This window comes from Calidris pugnax, unplaced genomic scaffold (genome assembly GCF_001431845.1).
Source record: "Calidris pugnax isolate Ruff unplaced genomic scaffold, ASM143184v1 scaffold103, whole genome shotgun sequence".
Taxonomy (NCBI): domain Eukaryota; kingdom Metazoa; phylum Chordata; class Aves; order Charadriiformes; family Scolopacidae; genus Calidris; species Calidris pugnax.
Window position 1 is genome coordinate 1,466,645 of NW_015090990.1, and position 24,772 is coordinate 1,491,416.

Below are 24,772 nucleotides of genomic sequence, written 5' to 3' on the forward strand. Positions count from 1 at the left end.
TGTCACAAAGATAGCCCAGAGCTCCAGACACATACATCTACTCAAACTTGGATGCCGGAGGTGTGGTGGTCATTAGCTAACATGCATGATGACCTCATTCCTAAACACTCACAAGGAATGGACAGCAAGAGGAGGGGTGGACAGCAAGGCATTTCAACAAACCTCCCCTTCCAAGCAAGCATCTCCCCCTGCTCAACATTCCAGCTTTCAAGCTCCCCATCCTGTTCCCTCTTTATTCACTTCGCCCTCACCCATTCCCTCCCTTCCCTCCCCCTCCACCCCATTTTTCTCTCCATACCCACACCCCTCACACACATTTCACCACAAAGCACTTGTTCTCAGGTCCACATGCAGGTCAGATGTTTCTGATGACACTGATGCCAGCAGCACACCAACATGATGCAACAAACCCAATGACGTTCTCTGCCAGCAGCTCTCAACCAGGGGCACACACGCCAAGGGAAAAAAGAGGGAAAGGAAGAAGAAAAAGGGGAGAGGAGGGACTAAAGAACATGTATGTCAATGCCTACAGCTCTTCAGTTTGACTAAATATGCCTTCCTCAGAGGTCCCCAAAAATCACTTCAATGCAGTGGATTGGATTCTGTGAAGGATTCTGCAAAATTGACAAGTTTGTTCTACAGATTAAAGAAGTAATAGTTGCACAGTGAAGGTAAGGAAGTCCTGCTCTAAATTGGAGTCACCAGGGAACAGTAGGAAATGACAAAAAAAATGAGCTCTGATGCTAGAGTTAGGGAAAAAAATATAAGTTACCTTTACCTAGAGTTGAAAGCACTTTGGAGAAAATAGGACACACTGTGATCTGCAGCTACACTGCTAGGACTCCTCAAATGCTCAGACTACACTGGGAATATTGGGACTACTGGCTATCAGATGGCCTATCAACACAAAACTAGACTTTTCCTTCTAGGGACCTGAAGAGGCCATTTCTCCCAGTGAGAAAGGAGTTTAGGCTTATTTTCTAAGGGCCATGAAACAGCTTCTTAGTGCCTTATTTCTGGTGCCTGGAAATGACTTAATTTGGAGATATATTGGTAAAAGGCTCCCACATGACAGGCAGTCCAGTTTCCTTCCCTCATCCTACAAGGGCTGAGAGGGCCCCACGCTAAAGCCTTCATTAAGTCACTACTATTTACAGCTTGTTTGATGTGTTGGCTGATCCCCCTAGGAAAATGCCAGGGCTAATTTTGGCTGAGACTTTTCCAGCCCCCTGAGTAGCACCTTCATTCCTGCACTTGTTGCTTTGCACGCATTTAGCCAGTGCAACCAGCATCAAGCGAGCTAGTCACCAGGATCCTCTGTCCTTCACGGGTCCCTGGGGAGCACACACTTCCCACACAGATCAAAGTCCTTCTCCAAACTGACTGCTTGCTCCAGGAAACACAGGGAAAAGCAAGAGTGTGGGGACTGCCCCCACTGAGCAAACGTGAGTACCACAGTAAAAGTATATCAAAACAACAAGGTCATTGCTCTCTTTTTTTTCTTCCCATGAGCAATTGGGAAGTGATGCCAAATCCAGGAATATCAAGCAGAGGAAGGGAAGGGGGTGTCAACTTTCTTCTGCAAATAGAGAGCTGGGAACAGGGTCTAATGCAGTTACTAAAGCTGAAGGGAAAGCCAAAATCCCCCAGCCTCTTTCAGTGCTGCTGACCCCTCACAGGGCTGCCTCATCTATTCTGGAAGAACAGAGTAACATCTGCAGATGGGGTTCCCATGTGCTTGTAACTATCCCAAGTTAGAGGATGAAACCTACTTTCCAATATGGTAAAAACAGACCAGTCACCTCCTGCCAAGTTCTCAAGTTAAAAAGAAAAAAAGGTTGGCATTTCAGCTAAAGCTCAGACAGGGCCTTTTAGCCAAAAGTAATTTATTTTTTAGCACCAAAGCAGGCTGGAGAATTATTTATAAAAAGAAAAAAAAAAGAAGAGGGGGTAGGAGGAGGGAAAAGCACCTATATATACCCGAACATACTGTGGCACAAACATACATTCTTGCTGCTTATCAAAGAGTGACTGAGTTCTAGACCCTCCTTTTCTGCACCAGGGGTTGTACATTTCTCTCTGACCCCAGAAGCTGCTCCGACAGCAGAAACCCCCAGCACAGCCCAATTCAAGCACTTTAACTGCTGGGACTTTACGAGGGCAGAGGAGGAGGACATCATGGCTAGAGCCCATTGAGATGAGATTTACTAGCTCTCCCGCTGCTGTAGCATCTGTCTGTGACTGGAAATATTAGACCTCCCGTCTGGTGCAGCTACAACACTGGTGCAACCAAGGGCCAGAGACAGACATACAGAGAAGTACCCCCCTGAAACCTCCTTTTCCTACAGTAGAAAACCTCAGAATAGTAACAACACAAGATATTCCTTCACTACCTTTCATTTGAGGATTTAAAAATCAAGATTTGCCCATCAGTTTCCCTGTGAAATTACCATTCTTCACCCTCCAATCTCCCACTTTACAAAGAACACATAGTAGAGACAAAGAGAAGGGTTGTGTGACTTGCCCTGGTCAGTGGGAAGGCAGGCTCAGAAAAGCAAGGGTCGCAATCCACAGCACTTGCTTTTATTGCTGGCAGAACATCTTGAAAATTATATTTTTTTTTTCCTCCTATAAGGACCCCATGCAGGGAGTATCAACACAAAGACTAAGAAAAACAAAAATTAGAGGAAGTTTCCACGCCATTATGCAGCAATTCCCACTTTGCTCCAGAGCATGTTCCTGTCAGAGTCCTTGATCTTGGCTATGGTAACTCTAGGCATTGTAGCAATTCAGTTATTCAATGCCATCACTGTCTTGAAAGACAAGATGCTAACATTAGTCTTTATACAAGACAACAGGCTTTTTTTTCCTTCAACCCAAATTTTAAATGGATGGAGCAAGACAGTGAGGATCCTCAAGAACAGAGCAAGTAAGGAGCAAAACTGGAAGTGTCCTTCTCCCATCTCATCATCCTCCCAACTGCAACAGGTAGATAGGACAGGATTCTTGAGCGTGAAAGACCTGCCTTGTGTTCCTCCCAGGCCAGGCAGGGAATGAGAATGCAGCATTTCAGACCTGTTCAATAAGGCAAGCCCCACTAGGTAAAACTAGAAGCTGTTAATCACCAAAATGGCCCATATTTCCCATGGAAAACCCAGCACCACACTTTTAGTCACACAAAAACAACTGAACAGACAATGCCTGAGCTTTCACACTGCCTTCTTAGAGAGGAAAAGCAGCAAGGATTCAAACCAAGCACACAAGCAGTTAATGGGATTATCCAGACACAGAGAGATCTCAGCAGGACCCAGCAGGCCATGAACACATTGTATCATGCAAAGGACCCCTCTCCCATCGCAGAGTTAACACGTGCCAGGCTGTTAGAGTCCAGCAACAGCCTCTCCAGTTTTAGGAACTAAATCAAACACGTATCGAAATGCTGCTCTCCGTACCGGTACCTGCTCATCTTTTTCCTCAGCCTGGCGAACAGTTTAGTTTTCTTTCTGTTGAGGATGGTACGCAAATCATTTCCGTTACAGGATGGCACAGTCAAACCAGGGAGGAAAAGTTATGCTTCCGAGCACCCATTCACTTGATACCACAAAACTCATTCCAATCAAGATGACAAGATCTCCTCTCTCTCACACACACAGAAACACGTACACAGACTTCCTTTGGTTCCTAGAAAGCTATAGCCTGGTTTAAAGCGGGTAGGAGAGGGCTTTTTGTGCCTGAGATCTATGTATGTGTGAGCAAACTAAGATTTTCCCTCCTTTTTGGAATATGGGGCCAGGACGCACATGGAGAAGATTAAAAAGGAAGCTGTATAGACCAGCAGAGAACTGTAAATGTCCTTTTCTCACAGGTGATCACAGCTCCTTGCTCTCCCCTGTAAATACTGGTACACAAGAAACAAGTTCCCTGTTCTCCTTTACTTATGGGATCTGTGCACAGTCTTAAACATGGAACGTAATCAGCAGCTTTCCTACTAGGTCTTTTTCCAGTTTGTCCAATCATACTAGGATAACACTATACATCTCCTAGATCTTCGAGGCATCTGAGCCCTGAATGTTCAAACTCCTCCAGAAACAAATCCCAAACATATGTCTGAGGCTCCCAGAAACACATCAGCTGCTTTGTGCTACTGTGTTACACAGCCAGCATCAGATTCATCAGCCACAGTAATAATTCGGTAAGGCCTCGCATGAATGTCGTAATGATGTGCACAGATAATTGCCTCTCTTCTCACACCTCCTCATTCATTTCCTGCCATTGTATCCATCTCCAATCCACTTCCCAGTAGAGAAGGTTTAGGGAAGCATCTGCTCCTACAGCAGACCACAATAAGCAATCAGATTGGTGAGGGCTATTTCCTCCTGCACACTCTTGCTCCAGCCCTGCGCCACAATGAGAGGCCAGATGTGCAGGAGAGACAGAAGTGCCTCACAGTGTTTCCTGGTCACTGCAAAACATATTTATTGCCCTGGCAAACCTTTGCTACATCCTCCTACAACACCCGGCTCCACTGTGCTCAGGAGGAAAGGAGTCGCTCTGGGGCAGGTCTGGCATCTCAGCTGAGATGCAGGGAGTAAGTGATGAAGCAGCAGCACTCAGATCACTGCCCACCCAGGGACCTCTCTGTGTGTGCTCGTTTTGGGGTTTTAGGGCCTTGTGGTCTCATATCCAGCCAAAAAGCACAGAACTGCAGCTGAGATACCCATTATGGCCCCAGATGAAGCTAGGAGTTTGTGGGGGTGGGAATCACAAGGACAGGTAATTTATTCATTGGAAGCTCTTCCAGGCTAGAAACTCCAATGCCACAACAGCAATGAACACGTCTGGGCCAGGCTCTAACTACAGCCTGCAATCACTTCCTGGGGGAAGAAAGGAAGTTGGAGGAAGGAGCTGCACAAAACAATGGCTACAGCCTTCATTTGTCCTGTTATCTCATCCTCTTCCAAGGACCCTGGAGGATACTGCTATCAGAGACAACACAGCACACAGCAGTAAGAGGATGGGCACCATGACCTCCTCACAAGGCTTCAGTCTTCTTGGGTTGTGATGATCAGGCACCACATGCTAACTTGGGAAGAAGATATTATTTTCACAAGAAGCATTTCTACTAGCATCTTGGAAATTTGGTGCTGGCAATCCAAAATTCAGGGGCCAAATTCAACTCAAACATCCTCCTTCTTTAGAGCTGGCAAACACCACACACGTTACTGGAACAAGACACGCAAGTCGCCTATGCACAACTGCAACAGGAGGTTAAACTGGGAGGAGAGACAAGGGAGCACAGAGGTCTCAACAGCTGATCTAGCCCTTCCGAATCAATGCACTCAGACCACAGCTTGCCCTTACTTCACACTGACTTCACCTCCTCCCTCCATCAATACACCAATTGAGGACTTGGGCTGTGCTCCTGCTCACCCGGCACGTGGGACTAGCAGCAGCTGGAAGCCAGAGCCCGACACTGTCTCATCACTCACGCACGTGGATGGGAGCCAGCCAGCCTCATCCAGAGCCCAACCTCTCCTTCCCCTCTCAGTGCTAGAGAATGTGCAGACTTGCACTTAACCATACAGGGCTGGACCCAGCTGAGGGAAGAAAACTGAAGGTCTGGAGGACGCCCGCTCTTTGCATACCTGCAGACTGGAAGTGCTCTGACATGAGAAGGCCTCACATTAGCAAGCCTGCAACCACTTCCACAACACACACAAGGAAACACACCTCAGCTGGGTACACAGGAGGGGCATCAGACTTTGGCAAACTGGTACTTCCAAGTTTGGAGGAGGGTGGGGAAACAAAAGAGGAGGGTGGGGAAACAAACGGGCTCTTGGTGCTCAAGTTTACAAGGTGTAGGTACATGGTGGAAGCTTTTAAGGAAAGAACAGGAGAGGAGCCAGGCAACTGGACCCAGAAGGAAGAGCAGCTCAGTATAAATGTCAATGCACGGATTTTGATTTTAAAAAAGCAGAGCTGAGAGTCAGTTGCTTATATATCAGCACCTAGTGAAAATTTAGGCCTCCAGATGGTACTGTAGAAAGGTAAGGGGTATTGCATTGTGTCACCCAGCCCCAAGTGCAATCTTGGACGTGCTCTGGGGAGTCTGAGGAGGGCACTGGCTGGCTATATACAGGTAGTCAAATCCCTCCCCAGCAGACAACACGGAGGTTTCAATAACCCTGATAAGAGACATCCCTGTCCCTCCTCCCTGCTGAGGGAAAGACACTACTCCCACAGTTACTGACCTGGGCTGTGCTTTAACTGGGAAGGCATTGCCTGAGTACTGCTTGTCGAGACCCAGCAGGACATCATGGAGGTTTTGGTTCAACTGCAAAATACAAAAACAAAAGAAAGAAAGAGAATAAGAAAAGAGCCCCAAACACCAGAAGGGAGTCTGGGCTGGTCTGCACAGGCTGACCAAACACAGGCTTGTGCCCAGCCACATGCACATACTCAGCTATCCCAAGAGAGGACAGCCCTACATCTGTTTTCACTCTTACATGGGGTATGAAATGCTAGAGCACTCAAACTGGTGAAGAGCTGCTGGTGAGTCACGGAACGCTCTGTCGTCCCTACACATCATCCTCTTTGCATTTTTATCACCTGCCCCCACCAGTGTGCTTCCAGGTATCACTGCAGAAGCAGGCAGAGGGTTTACCTAAGGGTCTATATGTTAGAACTGAAACTTCACTCTGCATTTGTGGCCAACGCTGTTCCTCAGACCTGCTTATAAAGCTTGGGATATGGCCATTTCAACTGTGGAGCCAAAAGCAGCTGGACTACCAGTCAGCAACAAGCCTTGACTTCACAGCTCCCTGGGCCATCTAGCTTTGGACAGGACCTGGATATCTTTGCAGAAATGTAATATTAGGGGTTAAACTCTCCCTGGCACCAAAGGCTGAAATATTCACTCCAGACACTCCTACTCTGAAACAGTTGATTCATAAACAAGATGAGATGCCAGATTTATCATTGGTAGGAGGAGGGATCCAACGCAATCAATGTTGGAAGCATCGTGCCGGCAACACCAGCAGTTAATTGGATGCTATAGCAGTAATAAGAAACAGATGGTTCTCATGGAACAAAGACAAAGCCTGCTCTCATACAATGCTCTTCAGGAAAGAAAAATCAGGACATGATACAAGAGAATTCCTGTCTTTCCCGTGTTTTTCTGAATGCAAGTTAACAGCAACAAACTGATAATTATAACAATCCTCCCTATTCTTAATCAATTCATCCCTCAGTGGAGAAAAGCAAGCTATTAATTGGAAAGGTTCCCCATGAAATGTCAGCAGGGCTCAAAATTGATGCATTACACCAAGGCAGAGGGCCCCTGACTGCTGGGAATTGAAGGACTATAATGTTGCTTGTTGCTTAGCGGCTGTCTTGTTGTCAGGATGACATTGGGGAGGGGAGGGAATACAAGAGTTTTCCAGCTGGGCTCTCAGTTGCTCATCAAGATTAGTGCAATGTTTACAGAGGGCGTGCAACCCCTCAGAGCAGTGTACAGACCTATGGAATTCAAGACTCCTCCAGCTTTTAAGTGAAAGAACAAGAACATACTTGTAAATGAAAGTGGCAATGGGAGGCTTTCCCACTGACTACTCCGGAGGCGTCTGCAGGGTGCCACCACCCAGATTACAACACTGCTTACTGCTGTGATTTACAGCTCATAGCCAACTGGTACCCATGCAAGGGCCATGCTAAGCACTTAAGTGCCTTCTTTCGGGTCACAGGGCAGGAAAGAAGCCAAAGCAGAGAGGTACTGCTGAGAAGTGTCTTCTTGAGGGACAGAAACAAGACAGGTCTCAGTCTTCAGCCAACGTGCAGATTGGCAGGTTTCCTGCTGTTTTCATCCCCACAGCTAGAGAGATGAGGGCTCACAGCAATTTGCTGCCAGACAGCAGAGAAGGAGGCAAATATATAGGTACCAGCCTGAGACTGCCCAGGTTATGTGTTACAGATCCATAATGTAGACAAACTAAGGCAGGAAGAGATAGGCTTGAAAGTGGCTTCCCTTCCCTCTGCCAATGAGCCCTGCCAAGTGACACACTGCTGCAAGGCCCTGTAGTCTTTTCCCTGTGCTCCATCCATTTACATTACCATCTTAGTCTTTCTCCTAAGTGTCTCAGAAAAAACTAAGGGTTAACATTTTCCTCTGACATAAGGCAAATGCTCTGTTTTCTCCAGCCATTTTTTAAGGGTTTTTTTTGTGGGGTTTTTATCATACCAGTGAGGAGAGGGTGTATTAGTAGGATAAGCTGTTAGTTGTCTTACCTTGCTCATTTCTTTATGGAAGTTCTCTTCTAGGCCTGCTATACTCTGGAATGTGTTGACATAGAAACCAACACGACTGCCAAATGAAAAATGAGACACGAGAACTTAATGGACATAATGCTCTCCTCAATTATGTCCCTTTTGCTACCTCCCACCCACCATTCCCATTCAAACTCAACTCTGTCAGGTCTGGCACACGCTGGAAGGGAAGGGCAGCAAAGAAGCAGGAAGGGGTTGATGGAGCAAAGGCCTGGTATGGGGCAAACATGTCCAAGGTAGAATGGGATCCAAACTTGTGCTGGCTAAAGGGATAGGGAAGTGCAGGGTGGGGGGGGAGGGAAGAAAGAAAAAAAGAAAAGCAAGGGGGAAAAAAAAAAAAAAAAAAAAAAAAAGAGCCAGTGGTAGGGTGATGGAAAGGAAAAGGACAGATACTGTGATACAGATAGAGAGTTGGGAGAGCTGGGGGACAACTGGCAGGAGGACAGATATTAATTCATTCTGAAGTCCCTCAGCACCAGGGGAAGCAAAAAAACCATGAACTGTTTGCTTCAGGGGCAGAAAAGTAAGAAAGCACAGGATAGGCACAGAGAGCAACATGAAAGCAAAAGGATCAGTTGGATAACAGGAGCCTGTGAACAACCTGTGGCACCTTAAAATCCCAGCAGCTGCCTCCTGGCTCCTTCCTCCTGTACCAGTACCCAGCTGGAGGAGCAACAGTAGGAGGGAGATGCTCTCTAAGGCCAGCAGCATCACTGTTCTGAACATGGAACCACCCAGACACCTGTATCCCTCCCTCCTTCCTCAGCCAGGCCTGCACATGGTAACAAGCAACAGCCCTGGTCCAGGCTGGAAGGAAAGGGGAGCCCTGCTGCCGTCCACTCTCTCTAGCCCCCACAGACCAGCATTGCCAACCCGATGCAATCACTGCACTTAAAAATCAGAAACTGAGGCACTCCTAGGAGGATTTTGCCTGCTTTCCACGTACATCAGCTTCTGCTGCTCTCCAGTTCATCCTCCAAGTGAACTGTTAGTCTGTTTTTTTAATCCTTGCTTTTTATCAACATAATCATTGGTATGAAAAATCTCTCAAGTCTGTCTTCCTATTCTTTCAGTCCATTTTCCTCTGCCCAGACAATATTTTGTTAAGTACAGCACAACAGGACTGCTATAACCACTAGATCCTCACTGGGTCCTGTGTCACACAGCCAGGACCACATTTAGGGGCAAGAGAAGGCAGCCACACAAGGGTCCTTCCCTCATTTTTATTCACCCAACTGCCCAAACCTGAAAGTGGCATCCAAAGCAGAGCAACCTGTCCTCTCATCCTCGCCCTTATGTTAAACCTGCTACTTCACCAGGTGCTTATAAACCAGCATGTGGTGAGACACAGTGATCAAGGCATCACCTCTTGGCTCTCTCCAACCCCAGTGACTGTATAAAACCCCTCTAAAATGTCATCTTTCCTTAACCAGTCAGCTGACATACCCACTCAGCTGCAGATGTTCCTTCCAGCCAGCCAGCTCCACACCCAAAAATCTTAGTGACCCAGCCTGTTCTGTCTGCTGTCCACAGCAGAAGCTGGGCCGCTGCCCAGGAAAGTTGGGCAAAGTTGGTGGGGCAAAGGGATTAAGCAGACAAAGCAAAGCACAGAAACACAGTTTCTTTTTGTGGTAAAACTGCATTTTTCATGAGGATCATGAAGCAAAGTACAGAAAGGCCAGGGTGAACCTGGCTAAGAGGAATCCTGGAACAGACTCTCCGAGATAAACCAGAAAAAAAGCGCAGACACTCAGCCCAAGCAAAGGAGAACAGTGATAAAAGACCTTGGGTCTCCACTTCCTTCCAACCAGCCCTTGGGAAAAATTCCAGCACTCACCTATTCCATAGTGAAGGCAGCTCCTCCTGCAGATCAACGTTCATCTCTTCAAATACCTTCTGAGCCTTTACTAACTCTTCTTCAGCCTTAATAACAGAGAAGGGAGACTGTCAGCTCCAGCACAAACAAGTACCCTGCAGGGCTGGGACAACTGTGACTCTTGATTTCCTTAGGAGACGAGGCAAAATTCTGGCATGGGGTAATCCCCACCCCAAATGAGTCTCCCAGGAACCAGAGTTGCATCACAAGTGACCTGATGCCCCTTCAACTTCCATGTATTACTCTCAGGCTTTCTCTCAATGGATTTCCCTGTTTGGATACTCAGTGGCTTAAGTTCTATAAATTTCTCCAGCTTCAAAAACTGAATGGAGCTGGTCAGGCAGTTCAGCCCCCAGCTTGGATAAAGATGAAGACAACAACGCCCCCTGCCTCTTGCCAGGTCTCCGAAAGAGTTGAAATCCATCCCAAATTGTGTAGAAGAAGAGTCTGCCCTCGTGGGAACGCTCTCTGCTCAGGTACAGTCATGCCAAAGCCCCATCTCTTCTGAGGAAGGGAGGAGGTCTGCATCTTTGGCTGATACAGCTCTCACAAAGCTGACTGGAGAAGCAAGGAAGGGTATGCAAAGCATGAGTTGTGCCAGCGGGAGGCCAGGAGTGCTTGAGCAGCAGGTCTCGGTCTCAGCAGTCTCACATACTCTCATTGGTGAGGATCTAAAACAAGAGCAAACCCTGGCTGGCTGTTGGACACCAACACCAAAAGAAATATGCTTTGTACAGGACCTCTTTCTCCCAGTTTAGAGTTTAAATTTGATCTGTTCATTTGACCTAGACACGGACAGACCCCAGCACTGATGCACAAATCTTGTCGGATTTCAGTGACAAAAAGGATGATGCTGGTTTCTCTTGCTGACAACAGACACCAGCAACAATCATATTCCTCTTCCCATATTTGTCCTAAGTGACCCCTTCCTCTTTTCAGTGCCCTCACTTAAAACTCAAAGCTTGCTAAATAAAACATTTTTATTCTGTAGTTCACAGTAGCACAGCATTCTGCTATAACCCTGTGCAGTGGGATGCAGGATGGCAAATCCCTGCATTAGCAGGTCAGCACAAGTGCCTACATATATGCGTGACAACAGCAGGAATGTCACACCACCACAGGGCTCTGCAAAGAGTCCACAAGCCACTGGGGAACTGGGTTTCTCTATGAGCCTGCAGCCAGATTCCTACCGCTTCTACGAATTGAAGGAAAGTGGAATGATGGGAAAAGGGACACAAAAATATTTTGCAGTTCAGAGTCCTGTTCCTCACAGTGTTGTGCAGGATCCTCATACTGTACATTTCTCTCCTGACTTATGAGCAAGCCACAGAAGCTTCTACTTTCCAGTTAGCTCCACCTTTAAGGGGATTGCTCACTGCTGTCGAAGGCAAAGCTAAAACTTTGTACTGAAGATCAGAAGTCTCCCCCAGAAAAAGACACAACTGGGAGGTATTAAAAAGTTAAGCAGACCTCGTGAGGAACAGGCAGGGGGAGAAGGGGCCAGGATGCTTCCATCCAGAAATCCCTGTATTTCACTACTACACTCACTGAAAAACCCAACAGTTCAAGAGTTTGCACAAAATAAACAAAAAGCCCATTTAAAGAGACACAGTTTATGCTGGATCAGAGACGATGATCACAAAGACTCATTCTGCCTTAAAATCCCTCTATGAATGAATGTTTCTAAAGTAACCATTTTAAAGGGAGAAAAAAACAAATAACCCAGTCCATCCTTTGGTTTTATCTTATTCTAATTTCCAAACTAGCCTGGAACCAGAATCAACCCAGGAGGATAGGACAGCTGGGAGATGAGGAACCATTAAATGCTGTTAGTTTTTCAGATACAGTGCATATTAATAACAGTTTTTCCCTCTCGTTTACCTGTTCAGAAGGTCAAACCTAGAAAGCAACGTGTGAATACTGTGACATCGCAAGGCAAAGGCGGAATCAGCGACAGGCAACGTTCACTCTAGAGTAGCTACAGGAATCAGGGATCCATCTAGTGCCTGCGTCCCACCTAGTGCTCTTAGTCCCAGAGATAGCACTGAATTAATTCTTCACTCCTTTGATCCATGGATCTCCTCACCAGTGGAATTTTTTTGCTTGGAAGCAGAGGTCCTAACACTAGACAGGGCTGACTGCTTCCAGCCAAAGCAGAAGACAGACTGGTCATGCACTCTGCTAGAAAAAAAGCCAGCTCATGCAGTCCAGTGGGGAAAGGAGGAAGGATATAGGTTTCGGAGCAGAGCTCATTGCTACCATATCTGCTCCCTTTCTGTTTTAGCTGTCATCATTGCCAACTCAATGGAGAACTGAGGCAGAAGGACGTAACGTCCAGGTCCATGAAATCTCAGAAAATTCTCCCTCTCCTGCCTGAAAGAGGGAAGGTTTGAGCAGGAGATGGGCAACACAAATGCTTTCCTAACGTTCCTCCTAGCCAAGGTTCAGAGTGCCACAAGCAGTTCAGTTGTGACAGGGGAGCAGTTATTCCCCCATTAGGTTTCCTACCACCACACATCCCAGCACTTACGAGAGTCTGGCAATATCCAGTCTGGTGCTTTCAGGCAGTGTGGTGAGCATTTCTCTTCAAACATTATGCTGTAAACTGAGGTAATTAATTACGCACTGCTCAGTGAGTAGTTTAGATACCCATGAAGCAGGGGTAAGGAGGAGAGCTGGGTGGCTCACCCCAGGACCAAGCCCCCACCAGTTCCAGCCAGACTTGCCTCCCAGGAGGGTAGCATGGCCCAGGACTCAACTTGCTGGCTTTCTCCTTCTATTATCACTGCAGCACCAAGAATGCTGTTGTCTTTTATTCTGTATTCAGCATTTCAGGGAAGCTTAGCAAAAAGGCAAGAATTTGCTGTTCTAAGCCATTTTCCCTTTTGTTCCCTTATGCAGCCACCAAAATTCATAACTGAGAGCATGCAATAGCAAACCCCCCAGGAGGCTTTACAGAAAACCCCCACTGTATTGTTTTTGTTAGTATCTGTGCTAAAGGCCTCAAAAGCCAGCAGTTTGCACACTGGAGGGAGGGACTGGGTTTGACAGTAGAAATAATAGGTCTTCCTGACCCCGTTTTTGCTTGGAGGTTGTAAAATTATCAGGCAAGAAGAGACAGCAACACAGCTGCTGGTAAGGGGAATGACTTTTTTAGGCTTAACATTCTGAAGCTCTTCAATAAATGCAGTGTCATCAGCCTTCCTGCTTTTATCGAGAGCTTAATGAGATTTAGGGTTGTCAGTAACACCTTCAGCCTTGAAGTCGTGACAATATAAAAACTGAAACCTCTTTTTTCCCTGTCTGCTTGTGTTTGTGAAGAAAAGCTGGAAAACCTACAGGTTCAGAACACAAACTAATCTTCTTTATTGATGTTTTTTTTTTTGTTAGCCCACAGTCAAAAAAAAAATTAAAAAACAACAACAAAGACTTACACAAGTAGAAATGAAAAAATAGGGTTGGCAATAGTATTATTTAGTCAGAGAACAAAAGATTAAAAACTTAAAAGGAGGACTTAATTTGATTCGAAAATATCAAGTATCTGGGTGACTGAAAATATTAATCTCACTTAGCAGGAGATTTACACCCCCGCAACACAAAGGGTGGAAAGATTACATAGCCCCTTGTCACCTGCTTTAGGGCAAAGTCTCCCACTACAGTGAAATTATCTATTGACTCTTAGTGGTTTCTCTAAGATCAGAGCGCGATGGATGAGGAGCACTGGTAGGTACTGTTTCTCGAGGCAGTCTGTGGGCGGTGGTATTACTCCCAGTCAGCCCAGCCCGTCTGAAAAGAGGAAAAATGCCCAAGAGCCAATTTATTTATTTGCAGCTTGAGAAACTTCCCGTATTTGCTTTCCAGTCCTCCAGCAATACCACCAGCCAAACAGACCAGTCAAGAACCACACAGGTCGTTCCCAGCACCGTGGAGGCCCAGGAAAAGCCCCCGGCAGCCTGCCAAATGTCCTTCTCCCTTCAATCAAGAATGAGTACATATTTCCTCCCTTTGCCATGCATCTTAAGCAGGGCTGCTAACAGCTGTTCTTTCCCCAGGTTTTACTGATGGGGTAACCTAGTCTTTTCCCTGATCCGCAGTCATAAACTGACTGTGAAAAACCCAGGTGCTTTATAAGGTGAGAGCAATTTAGTGTTTCTAAACTGCAATTTATTCACTGACAAGGAATGTAAAAACGTAGGAGCATTTGAATGAGAACAGATGAGCTCACCAGGAAGTTGTAAGCAGGTAACTGGCGCTCTCCCAGTCCGGGTAATGATTTACTGTTCCTTGCCCATTGAAAGCATTTTCCTCTCACCGACTGTTTTCTGTCAGCTCCCTCTTATCCCTTAAGGGCCTCCAAGGTAAATACCAAGGGAAATTTCATCAGGAAGCTACACTTCTCCTAGGCAAGTAGGATTTTAAATCTTAGTCCCTGCGGTTTCTCTGAGCTGCTCTTATGTCCCTCAAGATGCTATAACCTAGATGTTCAGCCAAGTTCTGCCACATGACACAACCATGACCTCGACCTGGAACTGTTCAAATATATTACATGGGGTGCAACTTCCCTGGTCTGGGCCCACCTCTTCTCCTCTGCAGACTGAGCCTCTGTACACCTGGAAACACCTCATTTAGACCACAAGGGACAGAACAGGGCCCATTTGGGAAACTTGGATTTTACCATGGGAGAATGTTGCAACTTAACTCAGCAGACATAGAAATTGCTTTTGAAGCAATATGTTTTTTTCTGGCTGCAATATGCTTTTTTCTGGCTTTACTCAACAGCAGAAATGCAGAAGCCAATTTTTCTAATGTTTTCCTCTTTTTTTCCTCCTTTTTTTCTGTTTCTGTTAAACAGCAACAATAAGAATTCACTGCTTCTCTTAGAGGAAAAAGAAAGGAATAATTGGAGGAACTACACTACATTACCCACTGCCTTGGCGTTATTCCACAGCCTTTCTTCATCCTCGTTTCATTTTGGGGGGAGAAAAACAATAGTCCAATATCAACACCCCTGATTAGAAATCAATAGGGCAGGCACAGATTCGTTCATTGATCAGCAACTTCCACGTGTCCACTGTGGCTCAGGAATATCAAGGACACACTCATCAGAGGGGACTAGAGTGAACGTTGCCTAGAGATTAGTTGCACGGTACAGTCTAGAGCCCAAAATAGCGCATGCAGGGTTAGAGCCAGGTAGATCAGCAGTCACCTGATTTCGGAGCAGATTAGTTTGCGCAACGAGGTGAGCTTGTAGCTTCCCTTGACACCACTGAGGCGCAGCTTTCTCAAGCAGCGAAACAGGCTGAAGGGGAGGGAGCATGTTTGAGTGAAAAGAGAAAAAAAAAAAATAAACAGAGAACAAGAGAGACACAAACATATAACTTTTAGGATTAAAAAAAAAAAAAAGTCAAAATCACAACAGAGAGTGTATTTAGAGGCTGAGCCAAACCAGTATCACCAAGGCGAGAGAAAAAACAAACATCCTGGGACCCATCAGTTATGAATCCTTTGAAGCATGCCAAGTTTAGCAGTAATTAATGCTCCAGTGTGGGCTGGGATACTGCAGACCAGCCAGGCAGCTGCAAAGAGCAACAGATAAAGTTGTTAGTGACCTCGCACACAGACAACCCTACTCCGAGTCATGGCTGTGAAGTGTGAGCTCCTTAAAGAGAGGTTGGGATTAATTAACCATCATAATTATTTGCATGCATCAGCTGAAAGTCCACAGTGCTTTATTTTAATGGCAGGTTGTGAGTTTAGCAGTAAGTGGCAGAAGTCCTGGGTGAGAAAAGAACATCCATGTATTAGAGAAGAAAAAAAAGACACCATACAGCCCCCAAAAGTATTTGCATTGCTGTTTGTGTTACTATACCGTGAAACATCAACCAAGGATGTTCATACGCTGTGTCATACAGAAGATTTCTCTTTCCTAGGGACTCAGTTCCCATTCATACGCTGTGTCATACAGAAGATTTCTCTTTCCTAGGGACCTGTCATCATATTCCAGAGTACCTTAGACCAGAACAACCCCACTTCAAAGGTCACACAAGCAAAATCAGAGTCACAGAAACAGAGAAGTGAAATTCAGACATCAGCCTAGTGCACGCCAAGTCCTGGCTCCTGCCCACAGCCCCACAGAGTGTGTAACTGCAGGTTTGGGATCCCGGGCTGGGCTGTGAAACCTGCCCATTTGGGAAGAACATACATACACATCTTTTGGGGACTCACTGCTCCCATCTTTACAGGATCAGGACAGTGAGATGTGTCATATATCCCATGCATGAGCTTATGGCCTACAGCACAGAGGGTGAAAAGATCTGAACCAGTGAACATTTTGGCTAATGAGAAGAGTATAAATAAATACTGAATGACACTTGCTCATGCTGAATCAGGAACAGAGCACCAACTCTCTAAATCTTAACAATTCACTCTTCAAACTGCGCTGTTCTTCATATTTTAGCCAAAGAATAACAAACAATCCCTTGTTCATAATGTTTTACATGAGCTTTTGGGGCAACACGAGCGAGTGCAGCAGCAACAAAGAAAGCCAGTCTCTTTGGTGCAGATCACCAGGTACCAACCCGATTAGATGAATTCCCACAAAAACTATTTCCACTGCAGCAAAGATCCCACAGGCACACACCGATAATAATACTGTGCCCCAGGGAAATCTGCTCTTGCCCCCAAACACAGCAAAGTACAGCTTTGAACAGAAGACACAACCAGCTGGGCCTCATGCCTTGCATACAGAACCAAGACTTGCTTTGCCACACAAGTGATGCAATGACACCTGAGCCATCAATCTCTCTCCCCTTTGTCTGTCAAGGTTAATCACAGTGCATGCACTCGGTGAACAGATGACTGATGACTTGCAGCTTAAAAATAAAAGTACCGTCAGTTGGCCATTAAATGCAGATCTTTGCTAGGGGAAGTTATACATCTATTATTTCCCTCTACCAGAAATAACTCTAAGCAAATGATGACAACTCATCTCAGCCTGGTTAAAAGATCCAGGCTCTTTCTATCCTGCACTGCTTCTAGCCTAAAGAGGCCTGATGTGTCATGGCCCACATTTGAGAGAATTAAAGATATCTGTCCAGCCCTGGATTATTCTGTTGTGGCAAGACCTGTCCTGTGGAGTGGAGCACATGGTTGAAATCCACTCAGGGTACAGAAGTAATCCACAGCTTATAGTCGAACCACGCATCTCCTCTAGAACAAGGTTACTACTATCACCTTTCTTCAGCTACGTTTAAAAGAAAATCTAAATTTTAATGACATTTATTTTAATTAAAAAAAAAAAAATCTACATTTGCATGTTGGGCATACTCTGGGGTTAACCCTAGATCAAGCTGTTCACAGGCATGAAAGAAACCACACACTGACAAGAGAAAACTCTTGTTTTCCTGCTTTCAACCTTATTGGTCCAGTAATCGTGACCAACAAACAACAGAACAGAGTTGTCAAGTGTGCATAGAGTGCATTTCCACCAATGAACTTGTAACTCACACTCTTAAGGGTCTCCATCTTAGAACATCAGAGGACTTCACAAACACAACCAGCCTCAAGCAACATTCAAACACTTACCACTGCTATAAGATGGGAAGACAGAGCCCCAAGAAGCAGACAAACTGGCACTAGAAGGCTTTGCTTCCCCCAGAGGCATATGGGCTTTCCTGATAGAGGTTACTGGTCCTGCAGCATCTGAGGAAATGCACACCTAGGCCTTGGCCACCAGGAGATGCTCACCGATGATGGTGAGCCTGAGCCAATACAACAGAGACGATCCTGTTTTCTAGAACTAAACTTTACCAGTTCACGACACCTCTCTGAACAAAACATACCCAATGAAAAGGTAGAGGTGCACTTAGAAACGGCTCAGCAGGCAAATGCAGACCTCATGAAATGAAAGGATGGCTGCCCATTCTTCTGCTTGCTTTACCTTTGCGATTTTGGTTTCATCCTTCTTCTTTGCGGTCTGCAGGGCTTCAAAATGGTGTCTGGCACTGTCGTAATCCACAAGTTTCCTTCCTCTCTTCGCTATACGAGACTAAGAAAAATGGAGAAAAGAACTGTGACAATCTTCCCCAGCAGTCAAAACCCCAAAAAGCCTCCTTCCTTGAGAGCAAGGAAACACCCCCTCCTCTTCACCCAGCTTCAGAGCATCCTGTGCTCTGCCCACACAAGGACACTCACTGGATATCCCACACATGGCTGCCCACCATTCTAGAGGAAGCTCCCCAGGAGGAGAGCAGACCCAGTCAGGGAAAGCAAAGGGATCCAACCAACAGCAAGTCCCACCTCTGGATGACATTAATGTTTTCAGAACTGTAGCTCCAGCGCTTCTGAAGCCTCCCCATGTGTCTGCATCCTAAGGGTACTGCTTCATCATTTTCGGGGCCTCCCGAGGGCTGCAGCCAGACTCAGACTAGGGTTGTGAGCTAGTTGGTTAATGTGGAAGCTCAAAAGATTAAGTTTAACAAAAGAAGGCATTTCTGTTGCCAGCACAGCAAAAGCACTTGTCCATGTGCTCAGGATACACTTAGGACAGCATTTTGGACCCTGCAACAGGAGGTCCAGACAGAAGTGACTGCAGCCACAGGCAGTGGTCCATTGTAACTAGCTATTAAGCAAGAGAAATGTGAGTGGGAAAGCTGTAGCACTGTGTCACTAATAGCAAGACATGCTGAAGCCGTAACAAATAGGAGGAGGGTGCCACCTGTGTACTAGATTTGTGCTCAGGAATGGAGTCCTGACAAGTCCATGAGTAAGAATCCAGAATAGACAGAGTCAGGCCTGTGGCCTTATCTTCCATTATCCCTTTTCATATGAGGTCCCTTCAGGCTCTCTCTCCCAGCATAGATTCACCTTAGCAAGGCTGAGGCCCATTTGATTAAGGACCATCCTTAGACCCTTGCCTTCTCACTCCCTACAAGCAGCCCAGACTGTCTGGGTTGGAGCACAGGTCTTCCCAGCCTGACCATAGCACCACCTCAACTTGGAGAGCCTGGTCCATTGTCAGTGATCAGCAGTCTAGAGACAGGCTGGAGAACTGGAGTGAACAGGCGCAGCAAGGAGCCAGGAGGTTTCTAATTAACCACAGCACCCAGGGAAATTGAAAGTGCAAGATGAAGAATCAGCATTGGGATTTACTTGCAAAAGCAAAACCCCTCCCTCCACTGCACTTGGCAGGGAGACGTGGTCTCCTCTCCCTAGGCAGATAAACTACAAAACCACACTCAGGGCTGATCTTTCTGCCAGACCAGCTGGGACCAGTTTGCACGTCTCCCACACATGCTCCTCTGCACTTTCAGCAAATGCTGGTGTAGCTCTGCATGAGTCACAGCAGATCTGCAGGATCTCAGCCACACGCACACCCAAACTGATTTCAGAGCACCCAGCTCACTCCAGGAGAGGAATCACAAAGAAGCTGAGCTACCTCTCAGTCGAGGTGACTGAAAGACACCTCCCTTACATCACACTACCAGCTGGGCTTGGAGACAGGGCATCAGAGGGGGCTTCTAGCAGTATGACAATCTTTCACACCCATCAGATAAAACATGTGGCCAGACCATGGATCTAAAAGGTAGGATTTTTCCTCCAGTTCAGACTGGTAAAGATGGCTGGAGTTTTGCCCACCTCTGTGACATGGCAAACAGCCACTTCTAAGTCTTCCTGCCACCCCACCAGGGAGTTTGATTCAATGTGACCCATCTCTCAAGGTCAGTCCTGCCCTTTTTTGCAACCCTCAATCTTCTAACCCCACCCTCACATTTCCACTATGGTGCAGGGAAATGCAGTGAGGTATGGATACACTGCGAGTTCTCCTGGAGTAACCTCTGATCATGCAATTGCCTGTGATGGCAGTAATGGGATTTAGCCCAGTCCTGGAAGGCTGCAGGGCAGCTTCCTTGTATGACTGTTGAATAGTTGCAGCTACCCACCACTATCTGATGGTAAAAGCTTAACTCCAGAGTTTACTGCTTTGCAATAGATACAGCTTAATTTTAGCCTCCTTAAAAAAAGAAAGCAAAAACCCCAACAAAACCAAACCATCAAAAAACACTTCCCTGCCCCCTTTACCAGTATTTCATTTTAAACCTAGTAGAAACAGGGCACCAGTTGCAGTGCAAGATAGAAAATTGCCAATTCCACAGCTATTCAAAACTTGGGTTACGGCTTATCTTCTCTGGGGTCACCACAGAGGCCTGTACTTATACTGTGTGTTCTGCAACCTCAAACAAAAAACTCACTCAGAAATATTATAGATTGTGCAAGAGTCCTACTCCAAGAAGTTTTAGATACTGACCTGCAAGGAAAGGATAAAGTACTTTTTGCATTCCCATTTTACATGTTAAAGAAGACAGAGAGGCTTTGTTCACACATCCCCCACCCAACGTTTAAAACTTATTCTCTTTAACTTAAAAAAATTCCTCACTACAGGAATGTTAGGTTTTTACATTCCTGCTGTGGATCTGTTTGGAAGTCCAAAAAATTCAAGGGAATTTTTCCAGCCCCTCAAATGATGATTTCAGAATATGTTAGAATTTAACAAAAAATAATGCATGCATGATCTAACTCATCACATATTTGAATTACTGGGTCATTAACAAAAAACAGGCCTTGATGTAACTAAATTAAAATCATCTTCTCTCCATAAATCATCTTTCATTATGGCAGCAATTCCAGAATTCCAGGGAAAGCAGAAAATTTGCTTTTGTGGAAAACGCAAACCAGAAAACTTTTAACAACACCAACCAAAACCAACTGAAATATTCTGTAAGTTGCATAAGACTGGGTGTTTTTGCCTGCCACACTCAAGAATTCTAATTCGTTATGTTAAGCCAAAGTATGCTTTCATACAACTGTAGTAGCCTTCAACAAGAGTACTTATAAGTGTTTCTACCGGTCAAAGAAACTGGACTTGATTTGAGCATTTTTCACTGCTCTGGGGTAAGGAGGATAATGCATCCAGCTGAACTACCAATAACAACCTATTGACCCTTTTAAATATTCATACCACTAAAAATCCATTTTAAAGAAATAGCCAACTATGTGAAACATATCCATATCTTATTGTAGGAAGCAACAGAAAGCCAAATTCCCACTCATTTTAGGAAGGGAAGCAGAGGTGAGTAGCGCTCTCTAAAGCATTATTTAAATTATGCATAAAATTGCTTTAACTTCTCATATTCTAGAGCATCACTTGAAGACTGAGAAAGGGACATTAGTAATAAAGACCTTAGTGGCTCATAGAAAGGATCCATGGGGGCTCAGTCCCTAACACCTTGAGTTCTGGTGGAATTTGGGTGGTCCCAATCTTGTGCTCCTTTTAAAAATCCCACCGTAAAACCTCAGTGGTAAAGAAGTCTGAGACCACAGCAAGTCTGAAATAAAACCTCCTGCTTAGGAAGCAGTGCACAAGCCTCTGTTCTGCTGAGGCACACAGCACCGCACTATGGGGAGCAATCAGCTCTAGAGCCTCGAGCGGGTGGAAAGCAACAGCAAGCCTCTGCACCCTTCCCAATTTCAGACTTCCAGGGACAGAGGAGGCTGGAAAAATGAAGCCAAACCAAAGGAGCCCCAGGAGGCAAGGGCACTGCAGTTCAGGGTTCATTCCACAAACCTGTGACCTACCCCCCCTTGATGCAGCACGATCCTCCTGAAGCAATAAATATTGACAAACGTTTTAAGAGACATGTGGTAGGGAAAAGGTTGTTTTCACTGGGAAGAAGCCAAGCTGATATTTCCCATATGGTGATATCATTACTAGCGCTTCCATATGGTGAAGACATTTCCTGCATAACCTTCTAAAAGGAACAGAGGGGAGATAACTGTGGGGGAAGGGAGAGGACACCATTCAAACCCGGGTCCTCAGACATGATCTCCTCCATCTCTGCAAAAAGCTGGTTACATGTACAGCAGACTTCAGGGAACACACAGAAATCTGCCTTCCATACCAGCCTCTACCTATAGAGCACATTCGCCGCTCACTACCTCCTCAATGCTTTCTACTTACAAGGAAGTTAAAAAAACAGGATTGAGAAGAGACTGACAGCTTGTGAGATATTGCTGACACTGCCCTCCTGCATTGTGATATAACAGGAAATTTCATGGATCCTCTTGTTTCACGCTTATGTTTTCTCTTCAGCATCCAGATTCTTCACTCTCGTTTCAAGCCCAAAAGGAAAACATAACATTTTCACATGACCCAGAGCTGCAAAGATCTTGGCTGCTCTAAAAGGAAAGCTCACAGCAGCACAGCACACACATCCTCCTAAAGAAGATGGGGATGCAAGAAATTTATTCTTATGAGGTTTCATCTGCTGTGACTTTCTAGATAAAAAGGTTTAAAGAGAATCTTACTTTAATATCTGGAAATTGGCCAAGGTACGTATCCATGGTCAGAAGTGCCTGATCCACCAGCTTCTGATGGAAATCTGTCCAGAGAAGATCATTGTTCTGAAAAACAAAAGTAATGTGCTAACTATTAAGAACTCAGAGCTTTGCATGTCTACTTTCTCCATGAGTGCTACAGTCAACCATTTTAGTCCCCCAGAGCTCTTAAGAAATAGTCATATCTTTGGAAAAAAACTAAGGGGCAGAGAAGTTTATTGAAAACAGAGGTTATGCCAGAAATGTAGGAATTGAGTCTGATGCTGCTAATTCAGGTGACCTCTCCAAGGACATAGCACCCTTCATGAACCTTCCTTTGAAGGCCTCTCTTTTCCCTACCAGTGCTAGCTCAAGTCCGTACAACAGAATGGAAGATGAATATCAGGCTGGCTTTACCTTCTCCCAGCAGCCACAAACATGGGACACTTGACAACACTAGACATTATTTCCTGCTTTTCATTATAACACAGCTTCCTGGAGGATAACACTAACAGAAAGATATTCTACCAGTCTTCAGCCCTCACACCACCTGCCTCCACAGCCCAATGGAGGTCACATCCAAGGTTTGCACCCAAACCTGTGCCTGCTTTATCCTTGATCTTATCTTAGGTGCAGTAACTTCCCATCAACACCTTGGATTAGGTGGAAATTGCCCCCCTCTCCCATTTTTCCTCTGGAACAAAGGGTTTTGGCTAAAGTATTCAAGAAAAATGCCCACTTTATGTAGGAATTTACTTTTTTTGGGAGGCAGAAATAGCACTTTTTTCTGCCTCTCTCACTTTTCTTCTGCCTCTCTCTTCCTGAAAGAGAGAAATATAAGCAAAAGCATTAAAGGGGGAGGTGGAGAACTGGAAATATGCCTGTAGAGCCTCAGAGTAACTACAGTTATTTCTCAGGACTCATGCTCCCTTTGACCACTCTAGCTCAAGTTCTCTGATGGGATGGTCTCCCTAGGAGGTACCACAGTGGCTTAGGGTGAAACAAGCCCAACAAAGAACATGAAGCCAGATCAGCTGAATTACAACTCCATTATTTACTGCAATAGCACTTCCTAATGAAAAGTTTCCATGTTCATCCAAGAATTGACCTGGAAATGTTCAGGTTTTGTTTGATTTATCTGCTTTGAAGTCAGTATTTCCTGGGCAAGATGCAGATGTTATTTCAGGTGAGATTTTCTGCAGCGGAAAACAGAGGAAGAGAAGAATCCTTCTCCAGCTCTCTTCTCTGTTCCTTCCCTACTGCTCCAACACCACAGACAGCTGCAATAAGCCCAGTCCTGCAGCCTCATGGCAGATGGATCCATGGAGCTGAATTGCCACAGCTGCTGCTCAGCAGAACAGCTGAGCAAGAGAGCAGAGGGCGCCTGCTTCCATCTGGACCCACCACACACACATGCCAAGGGGGATTCAAGCTGTCAAGTGACAGGCTGTGCCCTAAGCTCCACAGAAAACACCTGGGCAAGCTGGACAGGCATCACCTCACAAAGGGATGAGAACAGCAGCAGGTTGGGGTGACACATGGCTCAGCCAAACAAGGTGGCAACTAAAATATGGCAGCTGGTGGTACTGCTGTGAGTGGGAAGCTGTTGCAGCTACACAATGGCTGCTCTGACCATGCTTTGGCCACAGATTTAGCTTCCCCTTTCTCTTGCACAGGGCATAAGCAATACATCTACTTGGTCCTATTGTCTCTCTTCTGGCATCTTATGTCCCTGTTTAGCCACTATTGGGGGAACAAATTTTTTGTGTGCTAAAGCATATGGCTCTGTGCAGCATTCACACATCTGGGGACAATGCCTACACAGACAAAAACACAGGCTGCATCCCTTCAGCTTTCCCTTCCTCCCAATGCTGAGTTTGTATCTCTAAGTCTTCTACAAAGTCAAATGGCTGATGAAATGTGCCACACAGATACAGCTTCCAAAGCTCATCTCCGCTGACAAACCAAGTCTGGTGACCCCGCATCCTGGACAGTCTTACCTCTGCTATTTTATTTGTGTCATCTCTCCCAGGCCAATCCGGCTCATAAACTTCCTGCAAACACTCTGTCAGCTTCTTGGAGGCCTCGTGCATAGCTAGGAAAGAAGAAGGAACTGCTTCAGAAAGAGGGAAATAGCGTGTTCCTCACAGTTTAACCCTTATCCTGAGGAATGAGGATACAGGTGATGGTGAATGGCTTATA

At 45.7% G+C, this 24,772-nt stretch overlaps 1 protein-coding gene across 7 annotated transcripts in view; it reads right to left on the reverse strand.

The window, feature by feature from the left end:
* BIN1 (bridging integrator 1) overlaps positions 1–24,772 on the reverse strand; it is a 95,179-nt gene that overhangs the window by 20,724 nt on the left and 49,683 nt on the right. For 3 of the 7 annotated variants that reach the window (XM_014954648.1, XM_014954646.1, XM_014954644.1), the window contains exons 4-9: positions 24,571–24,665; positions 22,562–22,657; positions 18,138–18,245; positions 10,160–10,245; positions 8,284–8,359; positions 6,252–6,334 (exon numbers count right to left, since the gene is read on the reverse strand). In XM_014954648.1, the coding sequence (XP_014810134.1) occupies positions 6,252–6,334; positions 8,284–8,359; positions 10,160–10,245; positions 18,138–18,245; positions 22,562–22,657; positions 24,571–24,665 (544 nt within the window). Of the gene's footprint in view, positions 1–3,458; positions 3,504–6,251; positions 6,335–8,283; positions 8,360–10,159; positions 10,246–15,404; positions 15,498–18,137; positions 18,246–22,561; positions 22,658–24,570; positions 24,666–24,772 lie in introns of all 7 variants that reach the window. The other 4 variants (XM_014954647.1, XM_014954645.1, XM_014954642.1 and 1 more) reach the window with 3 other exon arrangements.